The following is a 21920-nucleotide window of genomic DNA, read 5'->3' on the forward strand; positions in this document are numbered from 1 at the left end:
TGAAATTCCACTTTCTCTCCAGGGAAATCTAGGCAGGACATCCAAAACTAAGTTAAAACGCTGCAGATTGGATCCAGGGCTCCCAAACCCAGTCTCTGCCCACCTGGCATCCCACCCCTTGATGTTTCAGACTAATACTAATCATTTCAGGTTAATAAATGTCTGGTTCTTATCCTGAGACCAAAGCAAAGCACGAATCTCTTCCTTTCCTCACTAGATCAGTTACGGCTTCAATGCTCAGGCTCTGGATGACAAATCCCAGTTCCCTTTTGTCTACCGGTTGCTCCCCAAAGAAGATTCCCAGTACCGGGGGATTGTCAAGCTGCTTCTGCATTTTGGATGGACGTGGATTGGCCTCATTGCTCCAGACAACGAGAATGGAGAGAGGTTCATGAATGCCCTGACATCTCTGATGATCCAGAGTGGAATCTGTGTTGCCTTCACAAAACGACTAACAGAAGGCACTCTCTATGAAGGGTTCGTATCCGGGGTACCCTTTGCCATATGGAGACAAGTCAGTGTGTTTGTTTACTATGAAAACACGCGGATGGGATGGGTGACAATCATCACACTACAAAGAAGGATTTGGGAACAAGTTGGAGCAAGGGTCTGGATCACAACAGGTTTTCAGGACATCAACGTGGCATTGCAAGGCAAAGGTTTTCAGTACATCCATGGTTCTTTCTCCTTTATAATTAAGACCCCCAAAAGGACCACACACGACTACTATGGGCCATATTCCTATCTTCTTTATCAGTTTTGGGATGAATCAGATCGTTGCTCGTATTCAAAGCACGCCTTATCTGTGAAAGGTCAGATAAGATGCACAGAGAAGGAGCAGCAGCAGCAGCTGGAGCCTCTGCCCAGGGAGGAGCTGGAGAGGGCCCTGTCCCAAGACAGCTACAGCACTTACTTCCATGTCCAAGCCGTGGCGCATGCTTTACATGCTGCACGTTCGTCGAGATCAAAACGGATGCTGATGGGGGATGGGGGAGACAGGTTGGGACATCAAAGGCTGCAGCCATGGCAGGTATTTCCTTTCCCTCTTTTCAAACTGAAATGCACTTTCCAAACCGTAGAATCTATCTTAGTAGTGTCTCCAGCATTGGCACTTGTGGGATAAATGAAGGGCACTAACTTTATTACTGTATATAAAGATACGCTGCTGTTTCTAGAGATTCTAGAGATTGCCAGATGCTGGCGAATGGCTAAAAGCCTAAAAATTGAAGCATGGTACCAAAGGGTCAGGGACGCGGGTGGCGCTGTGGGTTAAACCACAGAACCTAGGACTCTTTGGCGAGATGAGCGCCACAACCCCAGAGTTAGCCACGACTGGAGCTAATGGTCCGGGGTCCCTTTGCCTTTACCTAACCAAAGGGACTGGTCAGTAGCACTAGCAGAAAAACTAACTTGCCAAATCCACACAGCCAAGGGAAAGGAATGCCCCTCTTCCTTTCTACACAGCATGGCGACTGCTTGTCTTTTACATTAGACAGGAAGAGTAAGCAAGGACTCCCACACAGCCTCACGGCAGCCTTTATGTATGCTGTTGTGGCATCTGAATATAGACTGCATTTTTAATCAAGGCATATATTGGCTTATATCTTGATCAGGTTCCTAAATTAAATGGGCTTAGATTTTCAAAAGTTTCATGCCAGGCAGGCCAGCTGTTTTTAGAGAACCTTGAGAGTGTTTTCCTCCTAGACAAGGAGACGCCATCCGAGCTATCCTGATATATGGCTGTCAGACATTTGTTTAGAAACCTTCAAATGATGAATATCTTTCAATGTTGATGTGAAACTCAAGATCCTTGACATATGTTTAAGATAAAAATTTAAGATTAACCATTTGTTTTAGAAGGCAATAGGGCAAGGAAGGCGAGAGGTGAGCTGGTAATTAAGATTCCTTGTTGAGACACATGTAAGATATATTACTACTTATTTGTCATTTATAGATGTAACAATATATAGCTCTTTGTCTGCCATATAAGGACAGAAGGATATGGGTGTATCTTAAAAATTGGTTATAGCAATCAGCCAATAGGAAATTCAAGCAGGCTGATTGAACAGGAGGAGCAAAGGGGGGTGGATTAAGGAAATATAAGGGCTGGCCATAATGGCAGGAGGCCAGGCCAGAGCTTGGTAACCATATACCACTGTGCCTCTCATTTATTTGTCTGACAAATAAATTATTATTTTAATTTCTCTGTTGCTGCGTTGAATATTTCATTCCAGCTAAGCGTTAACCACAAGCAGGGTGCTACATTTTATGGTGCCTGCGACTCGGATAAGTGGTCTGCTGGAACGCAGCGCCTTCGCCTTACTGGACGGGGTACAAGAGAGAGGACAACTGTGCCTACCCAGCGCGCACTGGAAAAATTTTTTCCAGGGGAACGCAGCAGTCTCGTCTGTCTGATACCCTGCCCACCGATGGCGACGGACCGGGGGGGACCAGAGAAATAAACAGGGAACCAGCTAAGGGTAAGTGCACTAAGGGGTTTTGGCCCTCCAATTAATTGGGAGGAAGAGAAGTCCTGATCAAACTTCTGCGTCTCAGTAAAGGGGAACTGAGTACGCTAGGTGGCTGGGTATATCAGATGGTGATCTGGTGGGGGGAAAGGGAAGAATGGGAGGTAGTGTGTGGTGAAGTATCTGGCGCATTGCATGTGTGAGAAAGTACAATGTGTAGCTGACCTAAGTGTGGAGTGAGTACTACTTCGTTTCCCAGTAAGGTGTGTGTGTGAGTGACTGAGTGGATACTTCACAGGGCCATACAATGGGAGTTGGGGGTTCAAAGGGGGGAAATACACCTTTTGAATGTATGTTAAATAATTTTAAGAAAGCCTTCTCAGGGGCATATGGAGTCAAACTGACGCCAGAGCGCCTGAGAACGTTATGTGAATTAGAGTGGCCGAATCAAAATATTGAATGGCCATCTCAAGGAACCTTTGATATAAATTTAGTAAGCAAACTTTCGTCTAACATCGCCAAAGAGACTGGAGGGTGCCCAGAACAATTTTCATATATAGATTCCTGGCTGAGCACATTAAATAAAAATCCTCCATGGATAAGGGAATGCAAAGTCCAACGATGCAAATTATTGGCTGTAAAAGCCAAAGCTAGGAAAGTAATCTTGCCAAATAAATCCAAACACTCCACCAGTTGTAACCCCAAGGCAAGAAAGTGGAATGAATAATGGGGGTGGAGTCACAGAACTTGATTCCTTGATAGATTATGAAAAATATCTTCAGGAGGCATTGGAGTTCTATAATGAAGCCCAAGCAGAAGTGGTTATTCCACCTGTGAGTCCCAGTAGAACTCCATCTACAGTCTCCTTTAGTGGAACAACTAATTGCCCACCCCAAACCCCTGTACATCCAAGTCCTAGAGAATTATTACAGAAGTTACAGGGAGACCTTGATCGGTCAGCAAGCAATACAGCCACCTCAGGCTATGATGGACTTGGTGACTTCAATAATAAATACTCACAGTCCTACTTGGACAGATTGCCGCCAGCTCCTGAATACTCTGTTCACCACTGAGGAAAGGAGAGACATAATTGAAAAGGCACAGATATATTTGCGTGAGCAGGCCAGAGTGGGAAATATTTACAACTTTCCCTTGGAAGATCCTAATTGGGATCCAAACAATGCAATTCACCTGGCCAGGCTTACCACCTACCGCCAGACGCTTGTGCAAGGTATCTGCAGGGCATGCCAGAAGCCCACTAATATGTCTAAAGTCTCAGGAGGGTAGACGTGTTACCCATAACACTGTTTCGTGTTCGGTGCACACCCACAAAAAGACTTAAGTTGTCACCTTTTGAGCTCCTGTATGGGAGGCCGCCCTCCTTTGTTCAGGATATTCCAGCTGACCTCAAACAAATAGGAGACCATGTGACACAGGGACAAGTGCAGTCTCTCTCCCGTGTTTTTGTCTCTCTCCCGTGTTTGTTTGTTTGTTTTTTATCTTAACAGGTGGGCCCTCGAGCGCACGCCGTGCAGCATTGCCGTGCCGATTCATCAGCTTCAGGCTGGCATAGCATATGGGTGAAAGAGTGGAAACGTGATCCACTTGCACCTAAGTGGCGTGGACCTTACACCGTCTTGCTCTCTACTCCAACAGCGGTGAAGGTAGCTGAGGTGACCCCCCTGGATTCATCACTCCCGTTTGAAGAAGTCCGAAGGCAGTTGGACATGCAAAGGTGACCCCTCTAATCCTCTTAAACTGACTCTCTCCAAAAACCCCTGTATCTAGCCCTACGGGGAACGGGCTAGGTCACGGGCAACATTAGACGACCGGCCTGCTGCAGCCACAACCTGGAAGCTGGCTGACCTGCGCACGCCTGAAGCTTGAGGAGCGTCTGAACCAGCGACTGTGAGCGGGAAGATTCTCTTATACAATTGATTGACTGCCCCCTTGTGGAACAATTATCAGGGATATTACACATTGGGGATCCTTGGGATATATGTTTTGGTCTTGGTGGTTCCCCATTCCTGTCACTGGGGGAATTATATTGGGACTAATATTTATATGCTATCACAATAAGGTAATCTTTTGTGGAAGGAATGCCTATGCTAGACATCAACATGATTTTATTATTAATCCTGATCCCTTGGGAAGGGGAGGGGTCCTTGAATCTGACCAAATTTGCTAAATATGGATTCCGCTATGACCACAATATGTGGGTAGGTTTAGCTGAAATGGTAAGCCAATGTTGCAAATAGGACTAATTGCCTTGTTTGCTCTCTTGGGCCAGATGATTCAGAGGGAGGTATGCCCTTATTACCGATACCATTAAATGCCATTGGTATGGTAAGCGAAATGCCACACCAAACAGAAGTACAGAATTTCCCCGGATGGAACTCAACTAAACATTACGAGTTATACCTGTACAAGGGGAATTCTGTGTACTTAAATCATCAGATGCAGCTGATTCTACCATGATAGGCTCTTCTCATTGTCACTATACTTGGGATTATATTAAGAATAGTCATACCTGGGCAAACGGTACTACCTATCGAACTCGGAATACCTTGCCCTGTGCAACCCCTTTTATTCATGCATGGAAAGTGGTATGGAACATAACTGTGACAGAGAAAGGCAATCTAATATACTGCACTGTGAACTCTATACCCCTTGTGATATTTCGCCTTATGCACTCCACATACCAAAACCCTCAGACCCAGGGTTGTGGTGGATATGTGGAGAATGGGCATACAAGAAACTCCCTTCCAAATGGAGTGGGACTTGTTTCCTGGGATGGGTATTACCACCAATGTGGATTTTGCCCACTAATTTGGCCAAGCGAACACGAAGAAACGCTGATATTTCTCATATAGCAGGAGAAAGTACCCAAAGTTGGAGCGGTACTGATGATTGGCCACCAGAGCGCATTATAGCCTATTATGATCCTGCCTCCTGGAATCCTGGTGAGCTCATACAAGGGGCACGGGATCCTATTTATAATCTAAACAGAATAATTTGATTGCAAGCAGTAGTGGAACTTGTAACCAATGTAACGGCCCAGAGTTTGAGACTTATTGCACAACAGTTGGATGAAAGTAGAGCCGCCATTTTGCAGCTGAAAATGGGAACGGATTATGTACTTGCCAAGCAGGGAGGCCTATGTGGAGTCTTGAACTTGACAGGGAATGCCTGTTGCTTTAACATTTCAGATAATGGTGAGGCAATCCGTGTGTTGGCCACAAAGATGGAGAATATAGCACATGTCCCAGTACAAACATGGGAAGGATGGGATATGGGATGGTTACCTAATGTCACAGGACTCAAAGGGATATTATTGTCTTGCTTGTTTTTCTTGACGGTAGTAGTGATGGTTTTATGTATGATGCCATGTATCATTTCATGTTTTAGAAGTACAATTAGCAAGATGATTTCGAATGAAACTCTACCTCATATCATGGCCCTATACACAGCTTTACCTTAGGAATATAATGCAGATCAAGCTATCAAGGACACCTGGTACCAAGGTCCTTGAGCTTGAAAGGGGGGAATGTGGCATCTGAATATAGACTGCATTTTTAATCAAGGCATATATTGGCTTATATCTTGATCAGGTTCCTAAATTAAATGGGCTTAGATTTTCAAAAGTTTCATGCCAGGCAGGCCAGCTGTTTTTAGAGAACCTTGAGAGTGTTTTCCTCCTAGACAAGGAGACGCCATCCGAGCTATCCTGATATATGGCTGTCAGACATTTGTTTAGAAACCTTCAAATGATGAATATCTTTCAATGTTGATGTGAAACTCAAGATCCTTGACATATGTTTAAGATAAAAATTTAAGATTAACCATTTGTTTTAGAAGGCAATAGGGCAAGGAAGGCGAGAGGTGAGCTGGTAATTAAGATTCCTTGTTGAGACACATGTAAGATATATTACTACTTATTTGTCATTTATAGATGTAACAATATATAGCTCTTTGTCTGCCATATAAGGACAGAAGGATATGGGTGTATCTTAAAAATTGGTTATAGCAATCAGCCAATAGGAAATTCAAGCAGGCTGATTGAACAGGAGGAGCAAAGGGGGGTGGATTAAGGAAATATAAGGGCTGGCCATAATGGCAGGAGGCCAGGCCAGAGCTTGGTAACCATATACCACTGTGCCTCTCATTTATTTGTCTGACAAATAAATTATTATTTTAATTTCTCTGTTGCTGCGTTGAATATTTCATTCCAGCTAAGCGTTAACCACAAGCAGGGTGCTACACTGTTTGCACAATGTGACAATGCATTTTAGCTTTCATTCATGATACTTTGGATGCTGTAATATGCAATGCAAGGGCAGTCAAGATGTTTGTAGCAGTTCTTCTTTATTATTAAATTGCAAAATGAAGCAAAAACATTTTCTGACATTCAGTAGTGAGGGGAGGGAAATGTCCATTTGTAAGGCAAATGCAATTGGTGAGGCATCTGGTGGAGGCCAATCTTTCTGCCCACTGTGGGAATGTCAGAAGAAAAGCCTTCCAACTTCCTGTGCTTCCTCCTTGGTGCTCTGAGAGAGATCCAGCCATTTTAGCTGAAATTGGACTCTCCTCAGCCTTGGCTTTGTCTCTGCTGAACCTCAGCAAGCAGCTAGAACAAAAAAGGTAAAGGACCCCTGGACAGTTAAGTCCAGTCAAAGGCGACTACGGGGTTGCAGCGCTCATCTCACTTTCAGGCCGAGGGAGCCAGCATTTGTCCACAGACAGCTTTCCAGGTCATATGGCCAGCAGGACTAAACTGCTTCTGGTGCAACAGAACACCGTGATGGAAACCAGAGTGCACGGAAATGCCATTTACCTTCCCACTGCAGCGGTACCTATTTATCTACTTGCATTGGCATGCTTTTGAACTGCTAGGTTGGCAGGAGCTGGGACAGAGCCATGGGAGCTCACCCTGTCCCGGGGATTCGAACCGCCAACCTTCCAATTGGCAAGCCCAAGAGGCTCAGTGGTTTAGACCACAGCGCTACCCATGTCCCATAGAACATAGATGCAGCAGGCACAGAGGCCTCCTGGTGACACAAGTCTGTCCCACAATGTTGAAATGTACTCATTTTATATTGAGTTATTTCTGTTTAAATGCTTATATACTGCTCTTTGTCAAAAGACGGCAGGGTGGTTGGTTTTAGAAAAAAAATGCAAAACAACTGAGGGTAGAATAAAACATAATACAAGAAGGCCGTCTAAGACAGCTTTTCATCATGCGGGGAAAAGCTGTTGAAGCAAAAAAGTTTTTCCAGGAAAATATTGTTAAATTATTGGAAATGCTTCTAAATCAATGTCTATATGACCGTGGAGTGTAAGGAGTGTAAGGAGGTGGAAATATCAATTTTGTCCTTTGATTGTTGCAATCAGCGCTGCTTCTGTTTGGCTAAATGTGTGTTGCTCTTAAATTGTTTTCTAAAAATTGGGTAACATAGCTGTTGAGGCCACCTTCGCCATTCTTCTTCTCAAGAGCACTAAAACCCAGATACTCATTATGGCATATACACTAGCTGAGTTTTACACTTGCCGAACTTCATGGGAGCAGGGCTGAGAGGTCTAATATGCTTTCTATATCCTGGTAATTTCTTTCTCATTCCAGCTTCACCCTTTCTTGAGAGCAATCCGGTTTTCTAATACGTCAGTGGGTGAACTGTATTTGAACGAGAATGGGGAGCTGCCTGGCAGTTATGATATTGTGAACTGGGTGATGTTTCCCAACATGTCTCGCGCCAGAGTGAAAGTTGGGAGTGTAGAGAGAGAGACATCCGCTGACATAAAGTTCAAGATTAACCCCGAAGCTATTACCTGGCCCCAACAGTTTAAAAAGGTAGGGGATACTTTATTTGATGTGGCACCTGTTAAGATGTAGCAATTTGTTGAAGACAGCAAATGGGACTTGATTGCAAACTTTTAAACACTTACCAGGGAGCAAGACTTACAGAATAGTGTGCCACATGGGAGCAGCATCAAAGGGGTCTCCCGTTTCTTTGGAATGCAGATAGAGAGAATTGATAAGAATAATGATCTGTTGTGACCTTGACGGAAGCATACAATAGATGAGCCTTCTTGTGTTTTGGCTCATCTTCCTCTTTTTTTCTTTTTCTTTTTCTTTTTCATTTCTTTTCTCCTCCTCCTCCTCCTCCTCCTCCTCCTCCTCCTCCTCCTCCTCCTTTCCTTTTTCCTTTTACTTTTTCCTTTCCCATAATGGCTTATGTTCTATGCCATGTGCTTTGATATTTATTGTAGTTTTTTTTTAGCTTTTTTCATCATCATCATTATTAAGGATTTTTCTTTTGTGATTTTGGTTGTTTATATTTACCTGTATGTGTTTAAAGCAAAATAAAAGTATTAAAAATTTTAAAAACAAAAACAAAGGGGTCTCCCGTTCATACAGTGAGCTTTGTATCCATGAAAGGGACATGGATTAACCACATTCCATTTGGGAATGTGGAAATTCAGAGTTGACAGCAACAGCAGTTAGCCAATGGCACCTCAGAAGGTTAACTCACCAGCCTGCCACTGCTTTTGAACAGGAACAGTGTTTGGTTCTCACTGGCTGTCACCATGTTAAATTACCCATCATGTAACCCCCCGCCCTACAGAACTATGAAATGTTAGCCCACCATCTAAATACACGATAAGAATCAGTCCACAAAAGTCCATCCCACTGAGATAGTTGTATAATAATAATAATAATAATAATAATAATAATAATAATAACAACAATAACTTTATTGTCTTTTTTTTTTTATAAAATTTTTATTGGTTTTACAACATTTTTAAGAACAACAAACAAACACAAAAAGTAACAGACATACATGAATAGTTTCAAACATATTTTCATAAACCTCTTTTCTTGGACTTCCCCATACCCCCCCTCTCTGCATCCCAATGTCCATAATTCAACTAGCAACTCCCAGTTGTTACTTTCTAATCTCTGTCATCTTAGTCCTCTTTTATAGTCTAGCCTTGTATCCCTGTACCCTTTTACTTCTGGAAACCAGAACATTTTAGCATTCATTAAGTTTATAGTAGACCTTAAGATAACTTTTAAATTTTCTCCATTCTTCTTCCACCGTCTCTTTTCGTTGATCACGGATTCTGCCTGTCATCTCGGCCAGTGTCATATAGTCCATCACTTTCATCTGCCATTCTTCCAAAGTGGGTAAATCTTGTGTCTTCCAATACTTTGCGATAAGTATTCTTGCTGCTGTTGTGGAATACATGAAGAAAGTTCTATCTTTCTTTGTCACCAATTGGCCGACAATGCCCAAGAGGAAGGCCTCTGGTTTTTTAGAAAAGGTACATTTAAGTACCTTTTTCATTTCATTATAGATCATTTCCCAGAAGGCCTTTATCTTCGGGCATGTCCACCAAAGGTGATAGAAGGTACCTTCAGTCTCTTTACACTTCCAACATTTATTGTCGGGCAAATGATAGATTTTTGCCAGTTTGACTGGGGTCATGTACCACCTGTAAACCATTTTCATAATGTTTTCCTTTAAGGCATTACATGCCGTAAATTTAATACCGGTGTTCCATAACCATTCCCAGTCAGCTGACATAATGTTATGTCCAACATCCTGAGCCCACTTAATCATAGCCGATTTAACTGTTTCATCCTGTGTGTTCCATTTCAACAACAAGTTATACATTCTAGATAAATTCTTAGTATTGGATTCTAACAATTCGGTCTCTAATTTTGATTTTTCCACCTGGAAACCGATTTTCCTATCCTGTTTAAAAAATTCCATTATTTGGCGATATTGGAACCAATTTTCTACTTTATGCTTCAATTTCTCCTGACTTTGTAGTTTGAATTTATCTCCATCCTGTTCTAAGATTTCCCAATACTTCGGCCATCCGACCTCCATATTGAGTTTCTTCACTGCTTTAGCCTCCACTGGTGACACCCATCTAGGGGTTTTATTTTCCAATAGATCTTTATATCTTATCCAAACATTAAATAATGCTTTTCTAACAATGTGATTTTTAAAGGCACTGTTAACTTTATCATACCAAAGATATGCATGCCAACCGAAAGCATTATTGAAACCTTCCAGATCCAAGATGTCCGTGTTCTCGAGGAGCATCCATTCTTTCAGCCAGCAGAAAGCTGCTGCCTCATAATACAATTTTAGGTCCGGCAGGGCAAAACCCCCTCTTTCTTTAGCGTCAGTCAATATTTTAAATTTAATTCGGGGCTTTTTGCCCTGCCAGACAAATTTCGAGATGTCTTTGTGCCACCTCTTAAAACATTCCATCTTGTCAAGAATCTGCAAGGTCTGAAACAAAAACAACATTCTAGGCAATACATTCATTTTAATTACTGCAATTCGGCCTAACATTGACAGTTTCAAATTTGACCATATTTCTAGATCTTTTTTAATTTCTGACCAACATTTTTCATAGTTGTCCTTATACAAATTCACATTCTTAGATGTTAAATAAACCCCTAGGTATTTCACCTTCTTGACCACAGTCAAACCTGTTTCCTCTTGAAATTTCTCCTTTTCCATATCTGTTAGATTTTTCCCTAAAACTTTAGTTTTTTGCTTATTCAACTTAAATCCAGCTACCTGGCCAAATTGTTGTATTATTTCTAGGACCTTTTTCGTACTAGTGTTTGGCTCTTGCAAAGTCAATACTAGGTCATCTGCATACGCTCTTAACTTATACTGTTTAGCTCCGACCTGCACACCTTTGACCTGCTGGTCATTTCTTATCATGTTCAGCAACACCTCCAGAACTGAAATAAAAAGTAATGGGGAAATTGGGCACCCCTGTCGTGTTCCTTTTTCTATCTTAAGTTCCTCAGTCACGACATTATTTACAATCAGTTTAGCTTTTTGTTCAGAATATATTGCAGCCATACCATTCTCAAAACCCTGGCCTACCCCCATCCCATGGAGATTCTTCCTCATAAAACTCCAAGAAACATTATCGAAGGCTTTCTCCGCATCCACAAAGATCAATACTGCTTTAGTGTTTATATTCACCTCTAGCTTTTCCAAAATGTCTATTACATTCCTTACATTATCTGCTAGGTGTCTCTTAGGGAGAAAGCCTGCTTGGTCTCTATGAATCTTCTCCATCAAAACTCTTTTAAATCTTTTTGCCAAAATGTCTGCAAAAATTTTGTAATCCACATTAAGCAGTGATATTGGGCGGTAGTTCTTAAGTTGGGTCTTTTCAGTCTCTGACTTTGGTATGAGTGAAATATATGCCTCTTTCCACGATTCAGGTGCCCTTTTTCCCTCAAGGATCTCATTACAAACTTCTCTTAGTGGTTGAGTCAGCCATTCCTTCAGCGATTTGTAGTATCTGGAAGTCAGTCCATCTGGTCCCGGAGATTTGCCCAATTGCATATTCTGAATGGCAGCCTCTATCTCTTGTTCTGAGATTCTCTGGTTCAAATCCATCTTATTTTGATGAGAGATGTTTTGTAGTCCATATCTTCCAAGGAATTTATCTATATCTTCTTCATTTTGCGGGCCTTGAGTGTAAAGTTTTTTAAAATAACTTAAAAAGCAATTTCTAATTTCATTGGGTTTAGATATGTTCTTTCCATCCACCTCTAGGCTTGTAACTGTATTTAGTTTCTGCCTTTTCTTCAGTTGCCATGCCAAAAGTTTACCACATTTATTTGCTGATTCAAAAGTCTTTTGCTTCATTTGCTTTATCTTCCATTCAATCTCTTGGTTCATCAATTCCATATATTGTGTTTGATATAACTTGATCTCTCTTAAAATATCCTGAGACTTTGGTTTTGTTCTTAATTTCCTCTCTCCTTCTTTTATCATTTCCAAAATCTTCTCTTTTTCTCATTTTGTTTTTTCCTCTTTATTGAGTTTTGTTGAATCAAAAATCCTCTCATAACCGCTTTACTTGCGTCCCAGATCACTCTTTTCTCCACGTCGGTCCTCAAATTTATTTCAAAATAGTCTTTTAGGGTCTTTTGGGCCTTCGTAAGAATCTCCTTATCTCGAAAGAGGGTGTCATTCATTCTCCATCTAAATTGACCAGTTATTGTGGGTTTCATCTCCATCTTCACGGCGTTATGGTCGGAGCAAGTTTTTGGGCAGATTTCCACTTTCTTAATCTTTGGAGCCAGTCCACTAGTAACCCAGATTTGGTCAATTCTGGTCCAGGTCATCATTGCTTGGGAGAAAAAGGTTCCCTCTCTCTCCAGAGGGTTCCTTGTTCTCCAAATGTCTATCAAGTCCATGTTTTCTGTCATTTCAAAAAAAGTCTTAGGGAGTCTCCCTTCTTTAGTGACTGTTAGTCTTTGTGCCTTGTCCATATTAGTGGAGACCACGCCATTCATGTCTCCCATGATTATCATATTGTAATCCAGATAGTCCGTCAAAGTTTCATGAAGTCTCTTAAAGAAGTCAGATTTGCCTTCATTTGGTGCATAAATTCCAACAACTAGAAATTTTTCTCCTTGTACTTGTATCTCCACAGCCAGATATCTCCCTTGTTCATCTTTGAATATCATTTTTGGAGCCCATTTCTCCTTCACGTATATTACCACTCCTCTCTTCTTAACTTTGTCTGATGAAATAAATTCTTGTCCTAGCCTTTTATTTGTGAGTAATCTCCTGTGGGCTCTGGTTATATGAGTTTCTTGTAAACATATCAAGTCCAGTTGTTCTCTGTTCAAAATATGAAATACTTGTCTTCTCTTCAAAGGCCCATTCAGTCCATTACAATTCCAACTAAGGAATTGCAAAGCCATCTTGTTATTTTCTTAAGGCTCCTCCAACAGCTCCAAGTTGTTGCTCTTCTTCTGATGGTGGTAGTTTTTGTCCAAACGAGAGATTCAGGATATCCAGTGCTCTCCTCTGTTCTGCAAGTACGTCCACAGTCCCCTTCTGTAGGTCCTCCTGGTATCTTGCCAAAAATTTGTCTTTATCTTGAATTGTCTTTATTTTCACTTTCTTTGCCTTGTAGTCAAATGACAGTCCTTGTGGGAACTCCCACCTGAAACGGATAGAGTTTTTCTTTAGCAAAAGAACCAAGTCCTTGTAGAAGTTTCTTAAATCCAAAATATATTTTGGGATGTCTTTAAAGATCTGTACAGCTGAATTTCCAATTTGCAAGGCCTTTTCAAAGTGTAGTCCTAATATTTTATCTCTTTCCTCCTTGGATCTGAGTGTAATCAAGCAGTCTCTTGGTGTCTTTCTATCTTGCTTTTTACCCAGTCTAAAGGCAGTCGTAATTTTAAATTCGTCTTCCTCAAGGTCCCAGCAATCCGCAAACTCCCGTGTCAAATATTCCACAAGGTTGTCTCTTTCATTCTCCGGAATCAGTCTTAATTTTAAATTTCTCTCTTTCCTCTGTAACTCCCACAAGGCCAAAGTTGCATCATGCTCATAGACCTTCTTGGCAAGTGGCTCTAATTTCTCCTGTGTCTCTCCGGCAGTGGCTTTTGCCTCTTCGGCAATTTGGCGCGTGGTGGCGTTTTCCTCCACCAATTTGTTTATAGATTCCGTATTCTGGTTTAATCTTGCTGATATTTCTGTTAATTTTTGTGTGTTCTCTGAAGTCTGTTTTGTCAAAGACTCCAGAGTTTGGTTTATCTTGAGCAAGGCCTCTGTCACAGCTTCCATAGAGACGGCTGCTCCTTTGTCTTGTCCTGTTGTTCCTGTTGATCCGGCTGTTGCGCCTGAAATTGAGCCTCTTTTCTTTGCCTGTTGCAGCTGCAGCTGTTGTTGTTGTTGTTGTTGCTTGATCTTGGCTCTTGTAACTATCTCTTCTTGTGGGCCACTCATGTCAAGGTCAATTCCCACGGGATAATTCTCCCTTGGAAAATTCCACTGTCTTAGGCCGTGCCAAGTTTTACTTTATCCTCTAGAGGGAGCAAATCAAAATGGCCATAGAACAGGATTTCCAAATACAAAAACAAAGGAGACAGTCCAAGATGTAAAAAAGAAGGAGATTAACACAGTCAAAGTCAATGTTGCTAAAGACTTATAACTTCAAATTGCCACAGTTGCCCAGTTTATACTGTTTCTTCTAATGATATACAGTGATCAGGCACTGTGGAAACTTTGTATCAAAGTATCACTTCACAGGAAAAAGTCAGTTCAGTGTACTAAAAAGGCAGACCGTTTCATGCTTTCAGATAGGTGAGATAGCAGAGGTTTTTTTTTTTTCCTCCAAATAGATCATGCAGTTGTTGGTCAGATTCACCTCCCCTCTGCCCTGCTTGCTGGAGGGGAGATCAAAGGTCTAAATGTCCGGTTTATATGATCAAAGAGCAGGTTTAAACGGATGCAAGTTTAGAGTTCCGTTGCTTTCACTTTCATGCAGTCGGGGGGAGGCAGACTTCCTTTGCTTAAATCTCCCCGTTTTTAGCCCAATTTCTAAAATTTTAAAGGGTCCCGATTATTTTCCAGCTCTTACTCACGGGAATTCAGTCCAAATTTTCTTTTCAGGAAGGAATCGGCGCTCTCCGCTTATGGCGACGCGGCTTCACTTCGCAGGCTGGGTAGCGACTCTCAGCACCGCGCTCTCTCCCGATGTCGATCCGTAGCCTTTAAAAAGGCTCTTTCACGGTACCGGGGGGGCGCGAAGGTGCCCACCGAGTCTCCTTGTTCTCAGGCTTCAGCGCCTGGGATTTTAGGGGTCCCCCGCTCGCCGTAGCGGGTAAGACCCGAACTTGCGAAGCAGTCCTTCTCCGGAGCTCGGAGGTAGGACCGCCATTAAGCGCTGGCACCGACCGGAAGTCCCAATAACTTTATTGTCATTGCCCCCTTCGGGGACAACGAAATTACTTGACTGCTCCATAAAAACACTAATTAAACAATACAGTATAATACAGCAAGGGAGATTAGATGACTTTCAAAGTCCGGGCTTCCCATTCAGGGCCGAGATCGCTCTGGAGAAGAAGCTGTTCTTAAGACGGCTCGTTCTTGTCTTCATCGTCCTGTATCTCCGTCCTGACGGCAGGAGCTCGAAGAGACAGTGACCAGGATGCGATGGATCTTTTACTATGTCCAGTGCCTTCCTATGGCACCTTGTGGCATAAATCTGCTCTAAGGTGGAGAGTGGGCAGCCAACAATGCTCTCTGCTGCCTTAACAACCCTGCACAACCCCATCCTGTCCTGGGTAGTACAGCTTCCGCACCACACACATAAGCCATAAGTGAGCACGCTCTCAATGGCACAGTGATAGAAGGCAAGCAGCAGTTTCTGCGGAAGATGGTTTTTCCTTTATTACCCAAGTTTTGTTTTGCAGTTGCTCTTATTCCTGGATTTGGATTTTGTGCCTTTTGTCCTGTGCCTTCAGCACAGTAAGAGCTCCTCCACACTTCTGCTAGACCTGTACTTGCTAGGCACAGGTCTGAGAGGAGTTGTTGTTTTTCCATTTCGAAACCCATTCTTTACTGCTGAATCGTAACAAACCCCAGTTGGGTTTTCTGAGGATTGATTTCGCTCTGATTCTCAGTGGTAAACAGCACCTTTTTCTAAAGGAAAGTGGTGGGGCAATCAAAAATATTCTCAGACTCATGCCTAGAAGGAATAGTACAAGCAGACGAAAACACAGGAGAAGTGGAAGTGTAGATGAGCCCTAAGACATATGAAATGAAATGAAGTTTATTACGGTCCCAGTGTATCTGAAGAAGTGTGCATGCACACGAAAGCTCATACCAAGAACTAACTTAGTTGGTCTTTAAGGTGCTACTGGAAGGAATTTTTTTATTTTGGTCCCAGACCAGATTCACATACCGTCCTAAGCAAACATAAAACACAATAGAATTAAGTTTGAATTTGCAATCGAATATAACAATAAACAATGTGACTATGACAGCCATTAGAAATGTGGTTTAGGTCTTAGTCTCTAAAATAGTATCTAGGGTTTGCATCTGAGGCATCAGTCTTTGTAGTAGCACAGCTTGTTCCATGAGTTTTATGGCAGCCGCAGAAAACTTGGCCACCCTTAACGTGATCTCTGGATCCTTATCCTCTATCAGGGATTTTAAGCATTGAGGTTCAGACCCACTTGGAATTTTCTGTATAACAGGGATGATAAAGACCGAGTGTATATCCTCATAAAAAGGACATCGTAGCAAGACATGAGAGACGGTTTCCGCCTCTATCAGACTCGCTCCGCATATGGTTTAACCACATATCTGCCCTGCAATAAGGCAGATGGCAGCACGTTGAATATAGTGAGATCCTGAGACATAGAAAAGAGGAATAATAAATGTAGAAGCAAGCAAACAAACACACCAAAATAGTATGCATCAAAAGAAAATTGCCTTGGGGTTAAGTGGAGCTCAGTGAGGATGCGTTACTTGCAGGTTTCGCCACTCATGCATGCGCAGACGCTCAAAATGACGTCACATGCATGCGTGGAAGCAGCGAATTGCAGACACGGGTTGTGTTCAGGATGCGAACAGGGCTCCAGAACAGATCCCGTTCGCATTCAGAGGTACCATTGTACAGTATACTCCTAACACTTTCCCCTCACTGCACCTTCTTGTCTTACCAATTAGGCTGTCCCTCACTCCAGGTGTACTGAAAGCTGTCACCCTGGATATGCCAAGGCAGTTCAAGAAGGAAAACCAGTTTGCTGCTATGCTTGTTCCCCATGTGCAGAAGGGAGAATCTCAACTCGAAAAGGTGGGTGACTCCTTATCAAGGGCAGAGATTCATTCAGAGACAGACTCTGGGAGGGACTGGGAGGTATTTCATCATCACCACCATTAATTTATTATACAGTGGTACCTTGGGTTACATACGCTTCAGGGTACAGACTCCACTAACCCAGAAATAGTACCTCGGGTTAAGAACTTTGCTTCAGGATAAGAACATAAATTGTGCTCCAGTGGCACGGCAACAGCGGGAGGCCCCATTAACTAAAGTGGTGCTTCAGGTTAAGAACAGTTTCAGGTTAAGAACGGACCTCCAGAAAGAATTAAGTTCTTAAACCGAGGTACCACTGTATGTCTCCCATTTAACTGGGTTGCCCCAGCCGCACTGAGTCTCTGAATAGGGTTCTTGCTTTGCCCTTGTTTTTAAATCACCTCCCACAAAATGAAATACTTTACCTGTCAAAGCCCAAGGTAAAGAGATGTGTCCCTAGTATGCAGAGAAAGATGTACAATGAAGACGCCAGATGCACCTCTGGACAGTTTCAATTTTCTCTTCCTCAGATGCAAGCCACTGCACCAAATGTCTGGAAGAGGAACATCCAAACAAGGACCATGATCAATGCGTTCCCAAGATGATCACCTACCTGGCCTATGAAGGGTATTTGGGGATCCTCCTGGCTACCTTTACCCTACTCTTATCCTCAGCCACAGGCTTTATTTTGGGAATATTCATGAAATACAGTGAAACTCCCCTAGTCAAAGCCAACAACAGGAACCTTTCTTACATCCTCCTCATCTCCATCCTCCTCTCCATTTTGTCCTCCTTCCTCTTCATTGGTAAGCCAAGGAAAGTCACCTGTCTTCTCCAACAAATGGTCTTCAGCATTGTCTTCTCATCTGCTGTCTCTTCTGTCTTGGCAAAAACCATCACTGTGGTTCTGGCTTTCTTGGCCACCAAGCCTGGGAACAGGCTGAGGAAATGGCTGGGGAAGAGTCTGGCCAACTCCATTGTCATTTCCTGTTCCACTGTCCAAGTTGTCATCTGCATCACCTGGCTGGGGATCTCTCCACCGTTCCCAGACTCGGACATGAGCTCCCAGCCTGGAGAGATCATCCTGAAATGCACCGAAGGGTCTGTGGCCATGTTTTACATTGCTCTCGGCTACATGGGCTTCCTGGCTGCCATCTGCTTCACAGTGGCTTTCCTAGCCAGGAATCTGCCTGGGGCCTTCAATGAAGCCAAGCTGATCACTTTCAGCATGCTGGTCTTCTGCAGTGTTTGGGTGTCCTTTGTGCCCACCTATCTGAGCACCAAGGGGAAGTATATGGTAGCCGTGCAGGTCTTCTCTATCTTGGCTTCCAGTGCTGGACTTCTGGGCTGTATCTTCATGCCCAAGTGCTACATTATTATGCTAAGACCTGATCTGAACAAGAAGGAACACCTGACAGCAAAAGACTAAACTATATATATATATATATAGAGAGAGAGAGAGAGAGAGAGAGTCTCTGTGTGAAATCATTTGTCCTTTCATTTGTCTGTAAACAAGGTATTGTCAGTCCTTTTCAGCAGGTGATGTTGAGTTTTCATGCCATGCTCTGATTATTATAGAAAGGACAAGCCATGGACAACCACAACAAAAATTGCTGGCATATTGATAATTTTATATTACAAAATGAAAATGTTACACAGGACCTGGCATCTATATTAAGAGAATATTAATAATTTTGTAGAGCTGATAAACATACTTTATGGGAGACTTCAACGGCAATAATGAGAGGTCAAATAATTCAAAAGCTTCATATATATTTTTTTGGGGGGGACACCAAGGGAGAAAGCACTGAATGGTGAGGTTGAAACTGAAAAACTAGAATTTGTTAAAAACCTAAAACTACCTGCTCTTAAAAAAATTATAGAAAATCAGAGCTACTTAGAAAGTAATCTCTTAAGAAAGATAGAAAAAGCTAAGGTTGTAAGACAGTGTTTATATGAAAAAGGGAACAAAGCTGGCAAATTGTTAGCACATTTTTACACAAACACACACTTATATACTTTCAACAATTAAAGACCAAAGAGGATAACAAGATCTGATGGGATCACAAATGAATTAATTTTTTAAAATAAGAAATCATATACATCTGATTGTCACAAAAAAGATGCTATCGAAGCCTTTTTATATCTAAAAATAATAAAAATACAATGTCTAACCCAATCTGGTTCTGAGAAGCTCCAATCTCCTATAATGCTCCCTAAACTCTGCAGAATGGTTAATGTGTTAAAATGCAATGAAGCCCCCAGACTGGATAGTTTCACAGCCAAGTAATATGAAAAATTATTGAATGAATTAGAGTAATCTTTGAAAGTGACATTAAATAAAATTATGCTAAGAACTGTTTTTCCTAAAACATGGCAAATGGCTGGAATAGTGATCACATATTTAAAAAGATAATGTCCAGCCGTACTGTCTTACAGCATTGCTGAATCAGGCTTTGTTTCACAATTCTAGTAAGTAGATTAAATATAGTAATAGATAAATATATAGCAGATCAAACTGGATTTATTATGGGACATAAACTCTCTTGAAACATATGTAAGGTGCTGCATTTCATTCATGTTACCAATAAAGTGAAACAACTATATGGCATATTATTATTTTTTTATGCAGAGAAAGCCTTTGATCGTTTAGAATGGGCTTTTTATAGCCTGTATTGGATTATATAGGGCTACGCAGGGGATCTATGACATGGATCAAGTTAATACATTTCAATCCTAAACAAAATCTGAAGGGCATCATGTTGGTGACTCCTGTTCTAAAAATGCTTAAGGATAGGCCAAACCCAGTTTTCCCTTTGCTAGCCATTTATCCATCTTTAGCTTAACTTTTTTTTTTATTTAACTATTTAAATTTGTAAACATCTGTCTACAATGAAGTGGTATGGGAATTTTATTTCAAATAAAAATAGAGGTTTAGGTGAAGTCATGGAGGTGGCTAAGGATAGTAACAGAAACTAGTCCTTATGGAAATGACCCCTCTCCACTGTTTGAGGCAGGAAGACTCTGAGTTCCAGTTGTTGGGCATCACTTGTAGGAAAAGGGCTGCTGCACTGACCCCTTCCTTAGGGCCTTCCCTTTGGGGCAACTGATTGTCCATTTTGAGAAGAAGATGCTGGACTTTATGGACCCTTCACCTGATTCAGCTTCAGGGCTCTTCTTATGTTAATCATGTTCAGCCAAACTCAACTTTCTCCCTCCTTGAACCATGTCAGTCTCTTGAGTCAACATGTTTTTCTCCTGCTCTGCACCTGCTCCCAGAGGAGACCTTTCTTCCCCTTACAATTATCAGAACCACAGTGATCTCTTCTTATCCCCTTCAAATGCTGCCTTTGGGAACAATAATACAAACATCACAATCAAGAGCAGCAGGAGTTTATTTACTCCACCGTGTCTGAGAAGTTTGATATATAAAATATATTTTGTGCCATAGAGTCCTTGCAGTCAAGCTCTAGGCCAGGTGAAAGGGTGCAGGAGATAAGTCCATGTGAAGTTTAATCAGTTCATAGGAATCTGCCTTCTAGCTTAGTACTATCTACTGACTGTAAGCTCTCCAGGTAGAGGACATCCTCAGTCCTACCTGGAGCAGGTAGCAGAGGTTAAACCCGGCACCTTATGGCTGGAAAAGAAATGCTCTATCACTGAGCTGTGGCCCTTCCTCTTTGGCTCGCTGGACAAGTCTCAGCAACCTCTGTTCAGCAAGAGTTTAGGTTTCTTCTGATTAGCAGGTTATGGAGTTAAGAGAAACAGTTGGAAGGGAAGTGTAGCAGGCACATTCAGAATGATAACACTGCTCCTGTTGCTCCCTCTTGTAACCTGTGGGATGGAGCATAAGGCAAAATGCCCACTGAACCTGCTCAGGGATACAAATTATGCTGTGAATTTTTACAGGCCAGGAGGCCATCTCCTTAGTGGAGTCATATCTTCAAGATTCGTTGGAGATCAATTTCCCTTTACATTTGACAAGAGCCCGTTTATCTGGGTTGATGCGTGAGTAATGTACTGATGTGTTTCTGCTTCCTTTATTGTTTTACTTATTTATGCATTTTTTGGTTACATTTGGATACACTTGTTTTCATCCATCCATCCTCTCCTATTTAATTGTTTGTGGACTTCCCCAACCTATCTATCCTTGACATTCTATCTTACCCTATTTGTTGTTGTTGTTTAGTCGTTCAGTCGTGTCCGACTCTTCGTGACCCCATGGACCAGAGCACGCCAGGCACTCCTGTCTTCCACTGCTTCCCGCAGTTTGGTCAAACTCATGCTGGTAGCTTTGAGAACACTGTCCAACCATCTTGTCCTCTGTCGTTCCCTTCTCCTTGTGCCCTCCATCTTTCCCAACATTCCAAGGAGTCTTCTCTTCTCATGAGGTGGCCAAAGTATTGGAGCCTCAGCTTCACGATCTGTCCTTCCAGTGAACACTCAGGGCAGATTTCCTTAAGAATGGATAGGTTTGATCTTCTTGCAGTCCATGGGACTGTCAAGGGTCTCCTCCAGCATCATAATTCAAAAGCATCCATTCTTCGGCAATCAGCCTTCTTTATGGTCCAGCTCTCACTTCCATACATCACTACTGGGAAAACCATGGCTTTAACTATACGGACCTTTGTTGGCAAGGTGATGTCTCTGCTTTTTAAGATGCTGTCTAGGTTTGTCATTGCTTTTCTCCCAAGAAGCAGGCGTCTTTTAATTTCGTGGCTGCTGTCACCATCTGCAGTGATCATGGAGCCCAAGAAAGTAAAATCTCTCACTGCCTCCATTTCTTCCCCTTCT

General features: G+C 42.2%; 1 protein-coding gene across 1 annotated transcript in view; it reads left to right on the top strand.

Moving 5' to 3' along the window:
• The window catches only part of LOC308579718 (vomeronasal type-2 receptor 26-like), a gene marked incomplete at its 3' end in the record, with an annotated part of 43399 nt that overhangs the window by 483 nt on the left and 20996 nt on the right, over nucleotides 1–21920 (top strand). The window contains exons 2-3 of the mRNA XM_081180650.1: nucleotides 218–1030; nucleotides 8089–8316. Of these exons, the coding sequence (XP_081036776.1) occupies nucleotides 218–1030; nucleotides 8089–8316 (1041 nt within the window). The remainder of the gene's footprint in view (nucleotides 1–217; nucleotides 1031–8088; nucleotides 8317–21920) is intronic.

The sequence above is a fragment of the Podarcis bocagei genome, assembly GCF_964188305.1.
Source record: "Podarcis bocagei genome assembly, chromosome: 2".
Lineage (NCBI taxonomy): Eukaryota > Metazoa > Chordata > Lepidosauria > Squamata > Lacertidae > Podarcis > Podarcis bocagei.